At 34.1% G+C, this 17,731-nt stretch overlaps 1 protein-coding gene across 1 annotated transcript; it reads left to right on the top strand.

The window, feature by feature from the left end:
* The first annotated feature begins 7,354 nt into the window (after positions 1-7,354).
* Positions 7,355-15,871, top strand: LOC143062610 (uncharacterized). Its single transcript, XM_076234275.1, has 4 exons — positions 7,355-7,371; positions 7,760-11,103; positions 12,197-12,341; positions 15,651-15,871. Exons 1-4 carry the CDS (start codon positions 7,355-7,357, stop codon positions 15,796-15,798), a joined length of 3,654 nt encoding a protein of 1,217 aa, XP_076090390.1. The 3' UTR covers positions 15,799-15,871.
* Positions 15,872-17,731: the final 1,860 nt, after the last annotated feature.

Here is a 17,731-nt window from a genome sequence, read left to right on the forward strand (position 1 = left end):
GCACGCATCTCCCTCCTTTGGATTCTTTTTTCCATAAATGGAGCCCCTGTCCTTGTCTTATGTGCTACCAATTGTTCTTGAAGAGCCTCATACACAGTAAGTTCAGCTCTGCGATCAATTCTAAAATTACTCTTACCCTTTTCAGCTTGGGAGAAGAGCGAGTCTTTCCATAATTTCATTTGTCTATGTACTGTTCTCTTGATGAATTTGCCTTTCGAATTTTTCAAACGTTCCTTCCTGTTTGACAAATTTTGTTTTAGATCATCTTTCAACCCGTTGTGCAAGTTTTTGTTCTTACCTAAATATTCTTCCTCCTTATTTAACAATGACTCGATATGTTCAACTGTGTTTTTCCATGTATTTGTTGCTTCAACTTCTGCCTTGTCCTTTTCACTTTCTAGAGGCTTGGAGTACATTTGACTTAATTGCAATATAAAATCTTCACGAATACCAAGTTTATTACTGATTGAAGTTATGGAATTGTCAAAAGTCAGCATTGTTATTGCAACTGCTCTGTCTCGTTGACCATTAAATAGTTTCATAAGATATGGAAATTGTTGTGACAACTTGTCAAGTTCTTTTTCCTTTTTTTTGTTAAATATTTCACCAAGAGCCTTGAACATTCTGTAGTGTGATTCCGAACCAGACTTTTCCAGCAAAAGAAGATGTCTTGAGTTTTCTACATTCACAATCATACATGGAATACCAGATGACTCTCTTTATATTGCATCAACAAATGATTGCCGTTTATTGTTCATATTCCCAACAGAACTATCATTCAACATCCCAACGTACTCTTCAAATGCTTGGTCAAATGGCATATAATTAACAACCATTAATTCACATAACAAATTGAGTTTGCTTCTGATCTTTTGTTTGGAGTCTTTTGATTGTGATTTTTCTATTTTTTTTGCAAGTGTATTATGCAATCCTCTGGATTCAGTAGGCAACTAGAGAGCTGAAAAACAGTCCTATTCTTGTTGTTTCCCTCAGCAATGTTCTTCCTTCATTGTTCATTCTGAAAAAAACAATTCTTTATTACACTATCATTTTGGACATATTATAATACAAGAATAAAATATTTATGTTTTATGAGTATTTATCTGAACATATTTAGCTGAACAATAGTTTCTTGTAGATGGGGACCAGCTGTCAAAATGGTGTTCAATGATTATATATTCAATTATGTATGTACAGCAAATAACTGTCATTATTACAGGCTTATATATTCTTATTTAAACTTTTCCATAAATTATTTTCTGATATCAATGTGACAAAACAGAGTAATTTAGGACTCACTCATGAGTTGCCAACTATGTATTTTTGGTAGGACAGACAGACAGACAGACGGAATATACTGATCGTGTTTTGTATCTCAAAACTTGTTTCCAAACTTTCAAGAGATTATTGTGGATTGCTGACAACCAAAAAAAGGACACAAAAATGTAGTTATGGCGCATGTGAACCTTTAATCCAGATTGGCTTCTAGTATTAAAATGCAAATACCTTCTATCATTTAATACAGCCTGGTCAGCTGTTTTAATACTGTAATCTATCTTTTCAAACTTTTAATTCCATAGTATGTATCTAAAATAATAATATCATAATTTTATATTGAGAAATGCAATATTATAAATGCGTGCTATAAATGGCCAAGATGAAAATGAATATAACATATATAAACTCATCATGTCGAAGTCAAATAACAAGACCAATTACATGTCCTGACCTGTGTCACTATCCCCCCATCCACCTGCATATGGGTCACTAATAAACTGACCAAAAAATGTGTAGCAAACATTTCGAACCGATGATCAGCAAAATCAAAATCCTATTAAAAATGCATGTATGTGTTGTGTGTGTGTGTGTGGGGGGGGGGAGGGTTTTGAAATATAAATAAAAACCAACATCTATAAATCATAAATCCTGTTATGATATAATTCCCCTCTATCCAACAATAGATTTTTAACTGAAATATAAAATTTCCATCTTATATTTCAGAATATAGTTCTGTTCTTTGGTGTTGAGTTGCCTCCCTTTAACCTAACAGCATCCCATGTTTTTTTTATAACTTTTCAAAATTGTTTTTTATAAACTATTTTACTATCAATTCCTGAATAGGATTTCTCCGGTAGCAAAGCACTGGGCTTTATATCTTCATTTAAAAAAGTGTTTAATATGTAGATAGTGGATTAACCGAATTTAAATAATTAGTTCTCCCTTTTCAGCTGCTGAAGCAGTGTATGTTGATATTCACCACTCAGGTATGTTTGTGTATTTTAATATTGAAATACAATAATGTTTGTGGACAGACAATCTAAAATTTATTTAATAGTTCCATATATCATGTATATCTGTAGAGGCAACCATATTTTAATCACATATATGGTGTATGTACCTTCAGGACATGAATGTTCTTTGCATGTAAACATGTCATGTGTGTGCATCAGCTGCATTGCATGAGTTGTGGAACGCTATTATTATAAATTTATCACATACATGTTTCCACAAAACCATAAAATAAAACTTCAAATCATATATTCTGTGCACATATCATTGTTACTAATGTAAACATTATACAGGAAATAACAAAGGGACATAACTTATTAAAAGGGACTTTTTATTTTACAAATCATTTTGCATATAATGTAAAAAAAGATCAAAAGTTTTCCAAATGTTGCGACTTTGATTAAAAATGCTACCTTATAATATTGCAAACAGTATAAATTATGAAAAAAAATACCTCTTGTATGCAAAAAAGGTTATTCATATATACGTATCAGTGTAAAAACCAACAAAATTTCTATTTATTTTATTAAATTCTAGATGGATTCATCAGGAGAGCCAACTAAAGTCTTCTCCAGTGGTTGGAAAATTTAGACCTTGAGGAGTATCATGATAACCTGCTGAATCTTGGAGTAAAAAAAGTGAAGCATGGAAAAGAATGCAACAGGGACCATCTGAATAAAATAGGAATGTTAGAATTGGAAATTAAAAGATTTCTGAAATGTGCTAGTAGAAAAGAAGAAGATCAAACTACCTTTGCCCATACATCTGCTCAAGAAAAAGTCACACTGAAAATTCATATGCCATCCTCATCTTTTGGTCAGTCAAGATTAGATGTTTCTGAAGACAGTTTAAAGAAAGAATATTTCGATTTATGGTATATAAACCCTCCAAACTTTAAGCAGAGAAGTTCTAATAGTTTCATTCTAAATATGTGCGCCAGTGCACGGTGGCAATTTGCAAGTAAAAGAAAACTTATCGATTGGGCAAGAAAGGAAAGGGACTTAAGTGGAACATAATGCTAGCTGTTGCAAATGAGGAGGAGAGAAAGTTGCCACAGAATCTTTATATTTCAAAGACCAATGTATAAGATCTCAGATAACAAAACTGAAAAGTGAGTATAAGGATTTTTTGCTAACTGAACTGGACTCAGTTAAAGAAACCAAATATGACGGAGTTCTGCAAAGCTTTGTGGAGGCAAAGGATCTGAAAAATTTATTTGAATTGGCTGCAGAAAAGTAACAGGAACGATATCAACAAGTGGTGAAGAAGGCTGGAGGCTCAGAAGAAGAAGAATTCATAAAAAAAATGAGAAGGATTGGACAGGAGTTATCAGGAGAAGTAGATGCTTTTTTTGGAAGAGTGCTCAGAGTCCACGAAAGATATGTGCGTGTTTTAGGGGACAACATAGTAGTGTTAAAGCAAAAAGAGAAGAAGAGAAAGCAAAAACAAAAGAAAAGAAAGACAGAGAGTCGGACAAGAGCTGCAAAGAAAATGTGCCTCTCAAAAGGTAGTACTAGTAGTTTGGCAACAGACGAAAAGCAGCCTACTTTGTTGAGAAGTTTCACAATGCAACCACGTATACCATCCAAGGCACTTTTCTATCCTGCTCCATTTGTGTTGCAGAATGCTGAATAGTTTAATATAGTTGAACTTCAAACTTAATACTACATAGACATAGGAAAATGTGGTGTGAGTGCCAATGAGACAACTCTCCATCCAAATAACAATTTATAAAAGTAAATCATTATAGGTCAATGTACGGCTTTCAACTCGGAGCCTTGGCCCACACAGAACAACAAGCTAGAAAGGGTCCCAAAATTACTAGTGTAAAACCATTCAAACGGGAAAACCAACAGTCTACATGCATGAAACTTCTTTTCAAAATCCCAGGTAGATGACTATTGTGTTGCTGATATTAAAAATCATAAGACATTTTATACTTATAGTGATACTATATAGATTTGATGCAACTACATATGCTATATTAAAGTTGATTTAATACTAGAAACAAACCTTGTACTCCTTCGTCACTTCTCAAGTCAGGGTTCTTTCTTCTCTTTCAGTTGGTAAAAATACACGTTGTCCAACTTTTTTTTCATGTTTTGAATAAGTCAACAATTTTTTTTTTTTGTCATTTTTTTAAAACAATCTTTTTTTTTTTCTTCAGTGATGTGACAAATTATTTTTTTCAACATTTTCCAGAAACAAACTTTTTTTCCCAAAAAAAAACATAGCCCCACCCCCCCCCCCAAACCCCCCTCCCCCCCGCCCTCCAGAAAATCAAATGGTTGCTGCCTTACTTCCCAAGAATTTTCGTAGAGCAAAAATGTTAATGCTGTAAAAATCGCTAGCTTCGTAAATCTCAGTGTAATCCTACTATTAAAAGTCTGCTCCTAGACTAAAACAAAAATCTGTGTTACAAACTGGTGCTGATAAATGTACGTTGTATGAAAACAATCTATAAACTTTTTTTTTTAAATGTACACAGGATAAATCAATTCCAAAGTATTCACTGCTCGTAAACTGTGATCAAAACATCAATTACCTACAATGACAAACGAAATACATTGTGTGATATTACGTCGATAAACATGATAAAATTTTCGCTATCATAAACCAGCTTCGTGACGTAAAAAATCTGGCGCGAGAGACGCGCGCGTACCTGAAATAAAATAAAAAAACTTTCCAAACTAAATATGGAAACTTAACCAACACAATAAGATGGACTCTTTAAAGAAAGAAAGAAAAACACACACACACAGCAATCAATCATGTTTCAAAGTTGACAGATCGTTTACGATTTCTTAAGGTCTTTTAATGTAAGGTCCTTGGACCAATAAAGACAACAAAAAAATAGGTCTAGGTCAGAGGTCAAGGTCATATATAAATTTAGATTTGGGTTATTTTCACCTTTTTTTAAAAACTATTATATGTATAAGATATTAACAATTTATGTTTAAATTGTAAGTTGCTACATAGATATAGGAAGATGTGGTATGAGTGCAAAAGAGACAACTCTCCATACAAATAACAATATATAAAAGTAAACCATTATAGGTCAATGTACATGTCTTAACACATACATTTTGGTTGAAAAGGTACGTTAACATTTAACTGGAGTTTTCTCCCCTCTTATATTCAAAATAACAAGTATGGTGATGTTAACCATATATAATAAAGACCTAGGGTCTTTTGTTTTGCGGTCCTTGGTTTATATCATTGAAATTGTGCTCAATGTCATAGATATATTTGACTTTCTAGATTTGGATATTTGCTTTTACTTCATATGTATACATGATAAAGCCATTGGACCTTTTGCATTAGGTTGCAAGCCATTTGTCCTTGAAATAGTCTGCGGAATTGATCTTGTGTAAACCGAAAGTAGCTAATTGTGTTTCGTATTTGATGTAAAAGTATATAGAACCATATAATTTGGAATCGATGTCAAGTAAACTGTCAAATAATAGCCGAAGTGACATTTCTCAAACCGGAGTAATAAATTATCTCCCTTATTTAAAATAAGTTATATACAAACCATATATTTTTTGAATCAGTAAACAATGAGCTATCATTTTCTACTGTGAATAACATCTTTAAATCGATTTCAAAATAAATCGTGAGAATTGAAAAGACCTTTATTTGTTCTCTGAACAATTGGTTTTTAATCATTATTATTAAGTCTTTCCACTATTCCTTGGAAAGATCAATTGCTTTTGCTCTTTCTTTTTTTTTTTATCTTCGACAATTTTTTTTTTTTTTTTTTGCGGTGTATAGTGGTTTTGCAAATTATCGCTTATATTTTTGTCGAGCCTTCGCCTTTTGTCGAAAAAAAACAGACATATCGATCCTTCATTCCGTGGGCGTCGTTGTCTGCGTCGACAGCGGCGGCGTCCACAAATATTCACTCTGGGGTCAAAGTTTTTCAAATTTTAATAACTTTCTTTAACTTTCCTGGATTTCTTGCAAACTTGTACAGAAGTTTGTTTATGATCAGAAGATAGTATCCAGAAGTAAATTTTGTAAAAAAAAATCAATTCTTTCCGTATTTTACTTTTAATGGACTTAGTTTTTAAACTTAACATTACATTCACTTTGTGGTAAAAGTTTTTAGAAAAATAATAACTTTCTTAAAATATCCTGGAATTCTACCAAACTTGGAAAGAAGTCTGTTTATGATCATGAAATAGTATCAAGAAGTAAATTTTGTAAAACAAAATCCATTTTTTTCCGTATTTTACTTATAAATGAACTTAATTTTAATGCAAGAAACATTACATTCACTCTGTGTTTAAAGTTTTTCAAATTTTCATAAATTCCTTTAACTATCCTGGGTTTCTACCAAACTTGGACAGAAGCTTGTTGATGATCATAAGATAGTATCCAGAAATAAATTTAAAAAAAAACCCATATTTAACTTATAAATGGACATTACATACAGTCTGCAGTTAGAGTTTTCAAAACATATGTATGATTCATGATCCTGGATTTTTACGAACCTTGGACAGAAGCTTTATTCAATCAGAAGATAGTATCCAGAGGAACATTCTTATTATTTTTCCCCCATTTTTGTTGAGCCTGCGATTAACAGCAAAAGTAGGCTAGATATTGGGTATCGCGGATCTCTTACAAATATTTCACATATGATATGTGACAGTTATTGCGCTTCTGTGACTGACCCTGTTTAACCGAAAACTTATTATTGTAGTAGCCATTATTCACACGAACGTCGACGTAATTTAACAAATTTGATCATCTATGAATTAGACTAAACATATATTTGACATATAATAAACTCATCATAGATACCAGGACTAAATTTTGAATATACGCCAGACGCGCGTTTCTTCTACAAAAGACGCATCAGTGACGCTTGAATCCACCAAAAAGTTAAAAAGGCCAAATAAAGTACGAAGTTGAAGAGCATTAAGGACCAAAATTCATAAAAGTTTTGCCAAATACAGCTAAGGTAATATATGCCTGAGGTTGAAAGCCTTAGTATTTCAAAATTTGTAAACAGTTAATTTATAAAATATAACCATATCAATGGTAAAGTTCTCTTTCTAGGATGGAGTGGCCATCTGTGTACGTCTGACTTAAACGAGTGTAGATTGTTGAAAACCATATGTAATAATGGAAACTGTACCAACACACCTGGTAGTTACCACTGTACCTGTCCGCTTGGAACTTTTGGCAAACAATGTGAAATAGCTGAGACATGTGATAGTCATCCCTGCAAACATGGTGCTACATGTTTAGTTGAAAGCAGTAATACTATGTCATGTAGGTGTTTATCTGGGTATTCAGGAAAAAGATGTGAAATTGTTCCTCAATTGAAAACAACAAAATCGCAATCAACAACAATAAAGCAATGCCCCAAAAACTGTAAAGGACGAGGAAGATGTAGTCTTGGAAAATGTTTTTGTAATGAAGCTTGGACTGGAATTGACTGTTCTCAAATTAATTATTGCAGCATAAATCCATGTAAGAACCAAGGAGAATGTAACAACAATGCAACAGGACACAGATGTAACTGCACCACTCAGTGGACTGGTAATAATTGTGAAAATCGTAATTATTGCTCAATATCTCCATGTTTGCATGGTAACTGTACAAATAGGCGGACCTCATTTTCATGTGCATGCAGCAAAGGCTGGATAGGTACAAAATGCAATGTACGTGATTACTGTTCAACGCATCCATGTCAGCATCGAAGTCCTTGTATTAACCAAAGAAACACCTACCAGTGTTCATGTCCTTCTGACTGGACAGGGGAAAACTGCAGTATAAGAAATTACTGTTCTGGTTCTCCATGTCAGCATAATGGTACATGTACAAATGGAGCTAATGCATACACATGTGTATGTACAAAAGGATGGATAGGGACGAATTGTAGCAGTCAAGATTTCTGTTCGAGAAATCCTTGTCAACATTCTGGTTCTTGTACAAACGTAGGTAACTGGTATTCCTGTAAATGTGGCAGTAGATATACAGGAAAGAATTGTGAGAAATGGAACTATTGTTTAAGTTCTCCATGCCGAAATAAAGGCACATGCTTTAACAAGGGACCTACGTTCACATGCACGTGTCCATCGCCTTGGATTGGCAGGAGTTGTGAAAGAAAGAATCATTGTGCCAGTTCACCTTGCAATCATAACAGCACATGTACAGCCAGTGGAACCACCTTCTCTTGTTCGTGTTCTCCTGGGTGGTTAGGTACTACATGCGATACTAGGGATTCTTGTCAATGTCAAAATCACGGGACTTGTACAAATAATGGAAACACTTCCTCTTGTAATTGTACTAAAGGATGGATAGGGACAACATGTACTACTGTTGATCATTGTGCTGGTAATCCGTGTAAAAATTTGGGGAAATGCAGTAACTCAAGAAATGGGTTCACGTGTCATTGTTCTGATGGCTGGAGTGGTACAACATGTCTAACAGAAACAAAATGTCATACTAATACATGCCATGGTCATGGTGAATGTCATGTCAGGAATAATATACCTGTGTGTACCTGTAGTACAGGATGGCTTGGTGTTACATGTGATACAGTAGATCCTTGTTCCAGGCATCCCTGTCAACATCAAGGAACTTGTACAAATAATGGAAACAGTTTCTCTTGTAATTGTAATAAAGGATGGATTGGAACAAGATGTACTACGGTTGACTCGCAAATAACTAATCACAATAGAACTAAAATGACTGGTTGCGATAGTCTCTGTGAAAATGCAGAGTTTTGTGATAAGTTAAACACTGGACTAAAATGTGTCTGTAAATTAGGATGGATTGGGAATAGATGTGAAGTACGAGATCCTTGTTTTAGTGAGCCATGCAACAATTCGGGAATTTGTTTTGGCAATTCTAACAGCTTTTTATGTTACTGTCCAGTTGGGTGGAAAGGATCTGTGTGTGAAGAACCCGATGACACCGTAGGACGTACAGTATTGAATCCTTGTAAAAATGGAGGGCATGTTTTCTATCATAATGAAAATCTTATCTGCTCTTGTCCTAAGGAATGGACTGGTCCAAACTGTGAACAAGATAGGGACGAATGTAAATATGGTATTAGTATAAATGATACAATTATAACAGAAATCTGTCAGAACAATGGTCGCTGTATAAATATTCCAGGAGGGTTTGTGTGTGCTTGTCATGACGGCTGGGCAGGAAAAAGATGCGAGACTGACGTAAATGAATGCGATTCTTCCCCTTGTCAAAATAAAGGTATATGTAATAATATCAACGGATCATTCAAATGCTATTGTGAACCGGGTTGGAAAGGTTCCATCTGTGAAATAGACATAGATGAATGTCAATATGTCCCATGTGGAATACATGGACAATGTAACAATAGCGATGGGAATTTTTCCTGTATGTGTGAAGATGGATGGTCAGGAAATAAATGTGACCGACGTGTAGATCCATGTGACACATCTCCTTGTCGTAATAATGCTACTTGTGTTATAAATGGAGAGGAATATATATGTCAATGTCTATCAAATTGGAAAGGTATACATTGTGATGAAGACGAAGATGAGTGTTTATTTCATCCGTGTGAAAACAATGGACTCTGTGTAAATTTGCAGGGGAATTACTCGTGTAACTGCACAGATGATTGGACTGGGAGACATTGTGAGGAAAGGATTGACTCTTGTCGAAATAGCCCATGTTTAAACAATGGTACATGCTTTGATTCACTTCCTGGATATCTATGCAACTGTAAACAAGGATGGACAGGAGAAAGATGCCAAACAGATAACAATGAATGTCTGTTGTCTCCATGTAGTAATAATGGAACATGCGTAAATACTAACGGATCGTATCGTTGTGATTGCACGGACTTCTGGGAGGGCGAGGACTGTTCTGTTGATATTGATGAGTGTAGTTATAATCCATGTAATTCAACTTACAAATGTGTAAATACTGTCAGTGGTTACGAGTGTGTGAATTGTACGACAATGAATTGTACAAATAGTGGATCATGTACTGATACCTCGTCCGGGCCGATATGTCATTGTGTACCTGGACGGATTGGTGAATATTGCGAGAAACAAGATTTCTGTTTTAACCGTCCGTGTAACCCGTTAGAAAACTGTACAAACGAGGCTGATGGTTACAAGTGCCACTTTCACCCCTGTAATAGTTCACCTTGTCTAAATAAAGGAATGTGTATGGAGCATAATCTAGGATATTCTTGTCAGTGTAGATCTGGGTGGAGGGGAGATCGTTGTCAGTACGAGGATTTCTGTAAGTTATCTCCATGTGTCAATAATGGGACGTGTTTAAATCACAACTTTGATTACACGTGCATCTGTACAGAGGAGTGGGAAGACAAAAATTGCTCTGTTTACAACTATTGTCATACAGATCCATGTATCAATTCTGGTATATGTTTAAACGGAAATTCTCAATTCACATGTGTATGTAACAACACTTACACTGGAAAGACATGTGAAACGTTCGATTTTTGTTATAGTAGCCCATGTAAAAATGGTGGTTCGTGTATCAACGGAAATACTAACTTTACATGTATTTGTGACAGAGGATATACAGGGAAAATATGCGAAACGGAAATAGACTGGTGCGCATCCTCGCCGTGTCATCACAACAGTTCATGCGTCAACATTCAGTATGGATTCTACTGTCATTGTACTGGAGGCTGGGTTGGTCGTCAGTGTGAACATGATATTGATGAGTGTATGTGGAGCACATGCCCAATTGGTTCTTACTGTCAAAACCAGTTAGGAGGATATAGATGTCGTTGGAAAACTAAACGATCTGCAGATGTACAATTGTTTAGACATACAGCAGGTAATGAGTGTGTACAATTCTTTTTGTTAAATGGACAATCAATATTTTCCGTAGTACACAACTTTTTATGCACATATAATGCTATAAATGTGTAACGGATAATTTATGGAAAGGTATATACAATAATAATAAATTATTTTATTAAAATGTCACGTATTAATTAACAAACATTCATATGACATAGAAAGAAATATCAAAATAATTGCGAAAACTAACTACACATATTAATTTCGGACACACTATGTTATTCTAATATAACCGGTTGCACATTTTGTTCAAAATATCTCGATTACAGTATGGTAAAAACTTACCCGTATGGTTATTCATGAAAAGTTACTTAGTACATGGGAACGGTATGTAATATGCAACTTAAACGACAAATTAAGAAATTTGATTTGACGAGGAGTTGTAATTAAGTGTTATATGATTTTTTTTATCGTTTAACGACTAAAATGGCTAACATATGTCTTTGGATCAGAAAGCCAATTTAAGGTGCTTAACATTTGGTGTGAAATATAATCAAAATGAGTACTACTTTAAAAGAGGGACGAAAGATACCAAAGGTCAAACTCATAAATCGAAAATAGACTGACAACGCCATGGCTAAAAGTAAAAAGACAAACGGACAAACAATAGTACATATGACACAACATAGAAAACTAAAGAATAAACAATACGAACCCCACAAAAACTAGGGATGGTCTCAGGTGCTCCGGAAGGGTAAGCAGATCCTGCACCTCATGTGGCACCCGTCGTGTTGCTTATGTGAAAACTAATCCGGTAAATAGTCTAATCCAGTAGGTCACATTCATGAAAGGGAAGGGGATTGTAGTTAGGACGTAAGGAACATATCCGATATCATTTGTGAAACGCTTATTCCATAACGGTCAACCAACTCTTGATGGCGTCTTTACGAAGGGATGATTTCAACTTCACCATTTGGAACTCTTGGTTTAATAGCTTCCTTGTTAGCAGAAACTTTCTATCCAGAAAATAATGATAGGAAATGCAAGCACGGGAATATCGTATCAATTGGGAGATATATACCCCGTATGCAGGTGCTGCTTTAAATTACATGTTCGTTTATTTTTAGAACCAGTTTCGGTAAGAATATCACAACTTGCTGTGACTGAACACAAGATAGATTCTGTTTTAACATCTGTAAAGTGTCTCATTGAATGGTATATCTGCAGTGATGGTGTAGCAATGGTAAAGTCATTATCCCTTAATGTAGACAGGTAGGTTTATTAGGAGTTGTTGAACTATTTTGGAAATATTGTTGAATACCAATGAACAGGGTGAAGACAGTCACTTATTACAAATTCCATGTGTTTTACGATACAATGATATTTCACGTTTTTTGTACGATAAAACGAACCATCGATTTACATTGCATAGCAGTTTGGGAACAGTAGTAAGATCTAGTAAAACAAAATATTATATGGTCAACAGCAAATGATGGCGACCAATTTTACCAAGCACAAGAACTTCTTGTCAAATGACATTAGAGGAGTTCGTTCTTAGTGTGTCATTATTATTCTTCAACTATGATCAAATCTAAATGACAGTACTATATGGTTAATGACACATAAATCTACCAAGAGGTAATTAACAAATGGACTTACAGGAGTTGCATTCATAAAAGAGGGATAAAAGATACCAGAGGGAAAGCCAAACTCATAGATCGATAAACTGACAATGTCATGGCTAAAATAGAAAACGACAAACAAACAAATAATAGTACACAAGACACAACAAAGAAAACTAAAGACTTAGCTAAAGACTAAAGTGTCATTGCTACATTACTAAAATAAATACAAACCAGAAATTGTTAGAAAAAAGAACAGGAACAACACGAGATACGAGTATGCATAACAAGACAACAAACCCAATAGCAAAAATAATCAAAACTTATATATATAGTGCATGGCGATTTTTACATTATTATTAACTTTTATTTTACATACAAACCCCTGCTTTAACAGTTTATACTGTTCACGAAGAATAAAGATACATATATTAAAAAGTTTTTCTTGAAATCCAAAGCTAAACTGCGAACACGTGCATATTAAACCAACTGAAAAAATAACTTTCTTACGAAGGATTTAACGAAGTTTCTTTCTGTTCCGATGTAGATTCTGAAATGGTTCGAATATCATCTTTAAAATAACAAGAAACAATTTTGCAATGATATCTAAGCTTTTGATTTTTTAGCTCACCTGGCCCGAAGGGCCAAGTGAGCTTTTCCCATCACTTTGCGTCCGGCGTCCGTCGTCCGTCGTCCGTCGTCGTCCGTCGTCCGTCGTCGTCCGTCGTCCGTCGTCGTCGTCCGTCGTCGTTAACTTTTACAAAAATCTTCTTCTCTGAAACTACTGGGCCAAATTAAACCAAACTTGGCCACAATCATCATTGGGGTATCTAGTTTTAAAAATGTGTGGCGTGACCCGGCCAACCAACCAAGATGGCCGCCATGGCTAAAAATAGAACATAGGGGTAAAATGCAGTTTTTGGCTTATAACTCAAAAACCAAAGCATTTAGAGCAAATCTGACATGGGGTAAAATTGTTCATCAGGTCAAGATCTATCTGCCCTGCAATTTTCAGATGAATCGAACAACTTGTTGTTGGGTTGCTGCCCCTGAATTGATAATTTTAAGGAAATTTTGCTGTTTTTGGTTATTATCTTGAATATTATTATAGATAGAGATAAACTGTAAACAGCAATAATGTTCAGCAAAGTAAGATCTACAAATAAGTCAACATGACCAAAATGGTCAGTTGACCACTTTAGGAGTTATTGCCCTTTATAGTCAATTTTTAACCATTTTTCGTAAATCTTAGTAATCTTTTAGAAAAATCTTCTTCTCTGAAACTACTGGGCCAAATTTAACCAAACTTGGCCATAATCATCATTGGAGTATGTAGTTTAAAAAATGTGTCCGGTGACCCGGCCAACCAACCAAAATGGCCGCCATGGCTAAAAATAGAACATAGGGGTAAAATGCAGTTTTTGGCTTATTACTCAAAAACGAAACATTTAGAGCAAATCTGACAGGAAGTAAAATTGTTGATCAGGTCACGATCTATCTGCCCTGGAATTTTCAGATGAATCGGATAATTGGTTGTTAGGTTGCTGCCCCTGAATTGGTAATTTTGAGGAAATTTTGCTGTTTTTTTTTGTTATCTTGAATATTGTTATAGATAGAGATAAACTGTAAACAGCAATAATGTTCAGCAAAGTAAGATCTACAAATAAGTCAACATGACCAAAATGGTCAGTTGACCACTTTAGGAGTTATTGGCCTTTATAGTCAATTTTTAACCATTTTTCGTAAATCTTAGTAATCTTTTAGAAAAATCTTCTCTGAAACTACTGGGCCAAATTTAACCAAACTTAGCCATAATTGGGGTATCTAGTTAAAAAAATGTGTATGGTAACTCGGCCAACAAACCAAGATGGCCACCATGGCTAAAAATAGAACATGGGGGTAAAATGCAGTTTTTGGCTTATAACTCAAAAACCAAAGCATTAAGAGCAAATCTGACAGGAAGTGAAATTGTTGATCAGGTCACGATCTATCTTCCCTGGAATTTTCAGATGAATCGGATAATCGGTTGTTAGGTTGCTGCCCCTGAATTGGTAATATTGAGGAAATTTTGCTGTTTTTTGTTGTTATCTTGAATATTATTATAGATAGAGATAAACTGTAAACATCAATAATGTTCAGCAAAGTAAGAACTAAAAATAAGTCACATGACCAAAATAGTCAATTGACCCCCTAAGGAGTTATTGCGCTTCATAGTCAATTTTTTAACAATTTTCTTAAAATTTGAAGATTTTCAATAACATTTTCCACAGAGAGTATTGTTATAGATAGAGATAATTGTAAGCAGCAAGAATGTTTAGTAAAGTAAGATCTACAAACACATCACCATCACCAAAACACAATTTTGTCATGAATCCATCTGTGTCCATTGTTTAATATTCACATAGACCAAGGTGAGCGACACAGGCTCTTTAGAGCCTCTAGTTTACTCTTTATATTACACGTACAATATACCATGCTCAACTGAAAGATTGACTACATCTTCTCTTAAAACCTTTTCTACAAAAAAAATCATTTACATGAACTCCTGTGTTAAAGATCATAAAATCTTTTGTGCATAATCACTCTGATTAAAAAACAACATCGACGATAATATGAAAGGCCTTTGGATCGACACTCAAATATCCCAATAAACATAGGAAAAAAGTGTAGAATAAACTCGGAAATGACTTAACTAAACTGACTAGTACGCGAAGTATAAAACAGCTAACATAAAAATAAAAGAAACCTAAGAAGAGTATTCTCAGTTACTGAAAACAATAAAGCTAATAAAAACTATAACTGAATTTTCTAGCCAAGCCTATAATATCAAACGGATTTAGCGATTTTTATGATATCTACTATGTAGTATTTATACTTTTACTGTATTGAAATATCAGTTTTTATCCAAACAAAATAACAAAGACAGGCTGATGCCAAAAGATTCTTTTTTTAATTACAGGGAGAACAACAGTGCAAGTTACTCATTTACATCTTCATGTAAAGGATCTATCTTGTCGGCTAATGATTTCAACGAGCACCTTATGCTGGCTTTGACATATCCGACCACAAATACATGTTTGAATGGTTTAAATTATATTGATAACTAACATATAATTCATCAAGAACGGTTTTCTTCAGGAGTTGTTTTACATAAACTAATAAACCCACAATTTGTTGTTAGATTTCTTCTTTAATATGAGTTTATACAATCAGTAATTTACATGTTTTTTGAGCTTTTGATTTTGCCATTGCATTTATGTTATATTATAATTTTTTACATAAACCTTGTCATCATCAAAGACAGTATCCAGAGCAATATTTAGAAAATGAAGTTACATTTGTATTTTACTTTGGACTTTTTATCAGATAATATTTTAAAAATCCAAGCTTAAAGATTTAAAGACATAAATATAACTTTGTCAACCTTCATGTGTTTTTTAAAAGCCTTGAATGGGACACATATTTAATCAAGATCAAACGACAGTATCCTATTTTATTTATTTTCAATACATTTTCCCATATTTTTATTGATATGTGTACTTAGTAGTTTATTTTATGCAGTTTATATCCTGATAGTCTAACTTAAGGTTACAGTTTTTCAGACAAAACAAAATGTAGGCATCAGTAACTTGTCAAACTTTCGTGGAATGTTATAATCCTTGATCAAGAATTATCATCCGAAGAACCAAAGGTTGATGGTTTTTTGTTATGGCATTCAACTGATAAATGGATTAAATAAACTACATTTTAACACTGACAGAAGCAACCACTGGAACAAAAACTTATCAAGTATACCAGGCGTATAACTGGCTACGACAGATGCGCGTTTCAGCTAAAATATACGACTCGTCACTTGCAATCGAATCAAAATAGTAAGCACGCCACCTTGAATACAAAGATAAGAAACATTTCTATCCAAAGTTTCTTATATCCCTGGAGGATATTTTGTGATTTTGAATTAGGACCATCATAACCTTCAAATGTATCAGACATATGATTATATTTGTCAACAGTCATTTATTCCTTGTAGGTAATCTATTTTCTACCACTTTTAGAATATTTTGAAAGACCTGGGAACAGTATGACTCGTATATATATGTTCCTGGATAGACTAAACAAAAACAAGTTTAAAAGAAAATAGAAGACATGCAATTTATGACACAAACCTTCAAACAAGAATAAACAGCAAAAATATCTTCGAAAAACAGCAACAAAAGAATTCTTCACATCTTTTCAAGGTGTACCCATCATGGGTATTTTAAAAAAGGAATTATCGTTTTTTAGGTTAAAATTGTATGGGTACGTTTTATTAGCCCTCGTCTCCTAAGCCCCATGGGACACATTATTTCTGTCTATACCAAACAAGTTTTTATTCACAACTCAAAGAGACCGTTTATGCAAAGCGTGTATACTTGGGTAGAATTTGTTTTTCTCATGAATACAGGCTAAACTTTCTGAATTTTAGAGTAGTTCTGGGACTTTGTCCTATTATCGCGCTGCAGTCATAAAATTCTGTTTTCAAATGTTTAGTGTTTTAAGAATGAGGTAAATATACAGCATTCTGACGATGTTTATTATCTTAATAACGTGGCTCTCTACTTATGCATCTCGTTATTGTTCTTAGACTAAAATTTTGTAATTATCTTTCCTTTTAGATCATGTGATTTGTCCGTGTGACTTTTTGTGTTTCTTTGATACATATGACGTGGCTCTGTACTTAAACATCCCGCCATTGTGTTATAAATGTTCTATGATATTTGTATGCGTGACGGTGTCTTTCAAATTTGCTAATGCTTTCACTGTATGCCTTTTTTGTTTATTGATACTTAATAACGTGTTTTAGAAGAAATTCACAATAAACACAAAGATAAGCGACAAAAAGGTCAAGGGAAACTTCTAATTTACATTCTATAGACGCGCTGCCTATTAAGCTCTTGAAAACCAATATATTTATCCACATAGCACCATTACGGTCCGTATATGCCAATTGAATTTTAAAAGACAAAGGTATCTACTAGCTACAGGCTTATGAGTAGTCCG

The sequence above is a fragment of the Mytilus galloprovincialis genome, chromosome 2 (genome assembly GCF_965363235.1).
Source record: "Mytilus galloprovincialis chromosome 2, xbMytGall1.hap1.1, whole genome shotgun sequence".
Lineage (NCBI taxonomy): Eukaryota > Metazoa > Mollusca > Bivalvia > Mytilida > Mytilidae > Mytilus > Mytilus galloprovincialis.

Coding starts and splice junctions, on each gene's coding strand:
- LOC143062610 (XM_076234275.1), top strand. Junction 11,104..12,196: donor ATTGTTTAGACATACAGCAG/GTAATGAGTGTG, acceptor GTTTATTTTTAG/AACCAGTTTCGGTAAGAATA. Junction 12,342..15,650: donor TTATCCCTTAATGTAGACAG/GTAGGTTTATTA, acceptor TTTTAATTACAG/GGAGAACAACAGTGCAAGTT.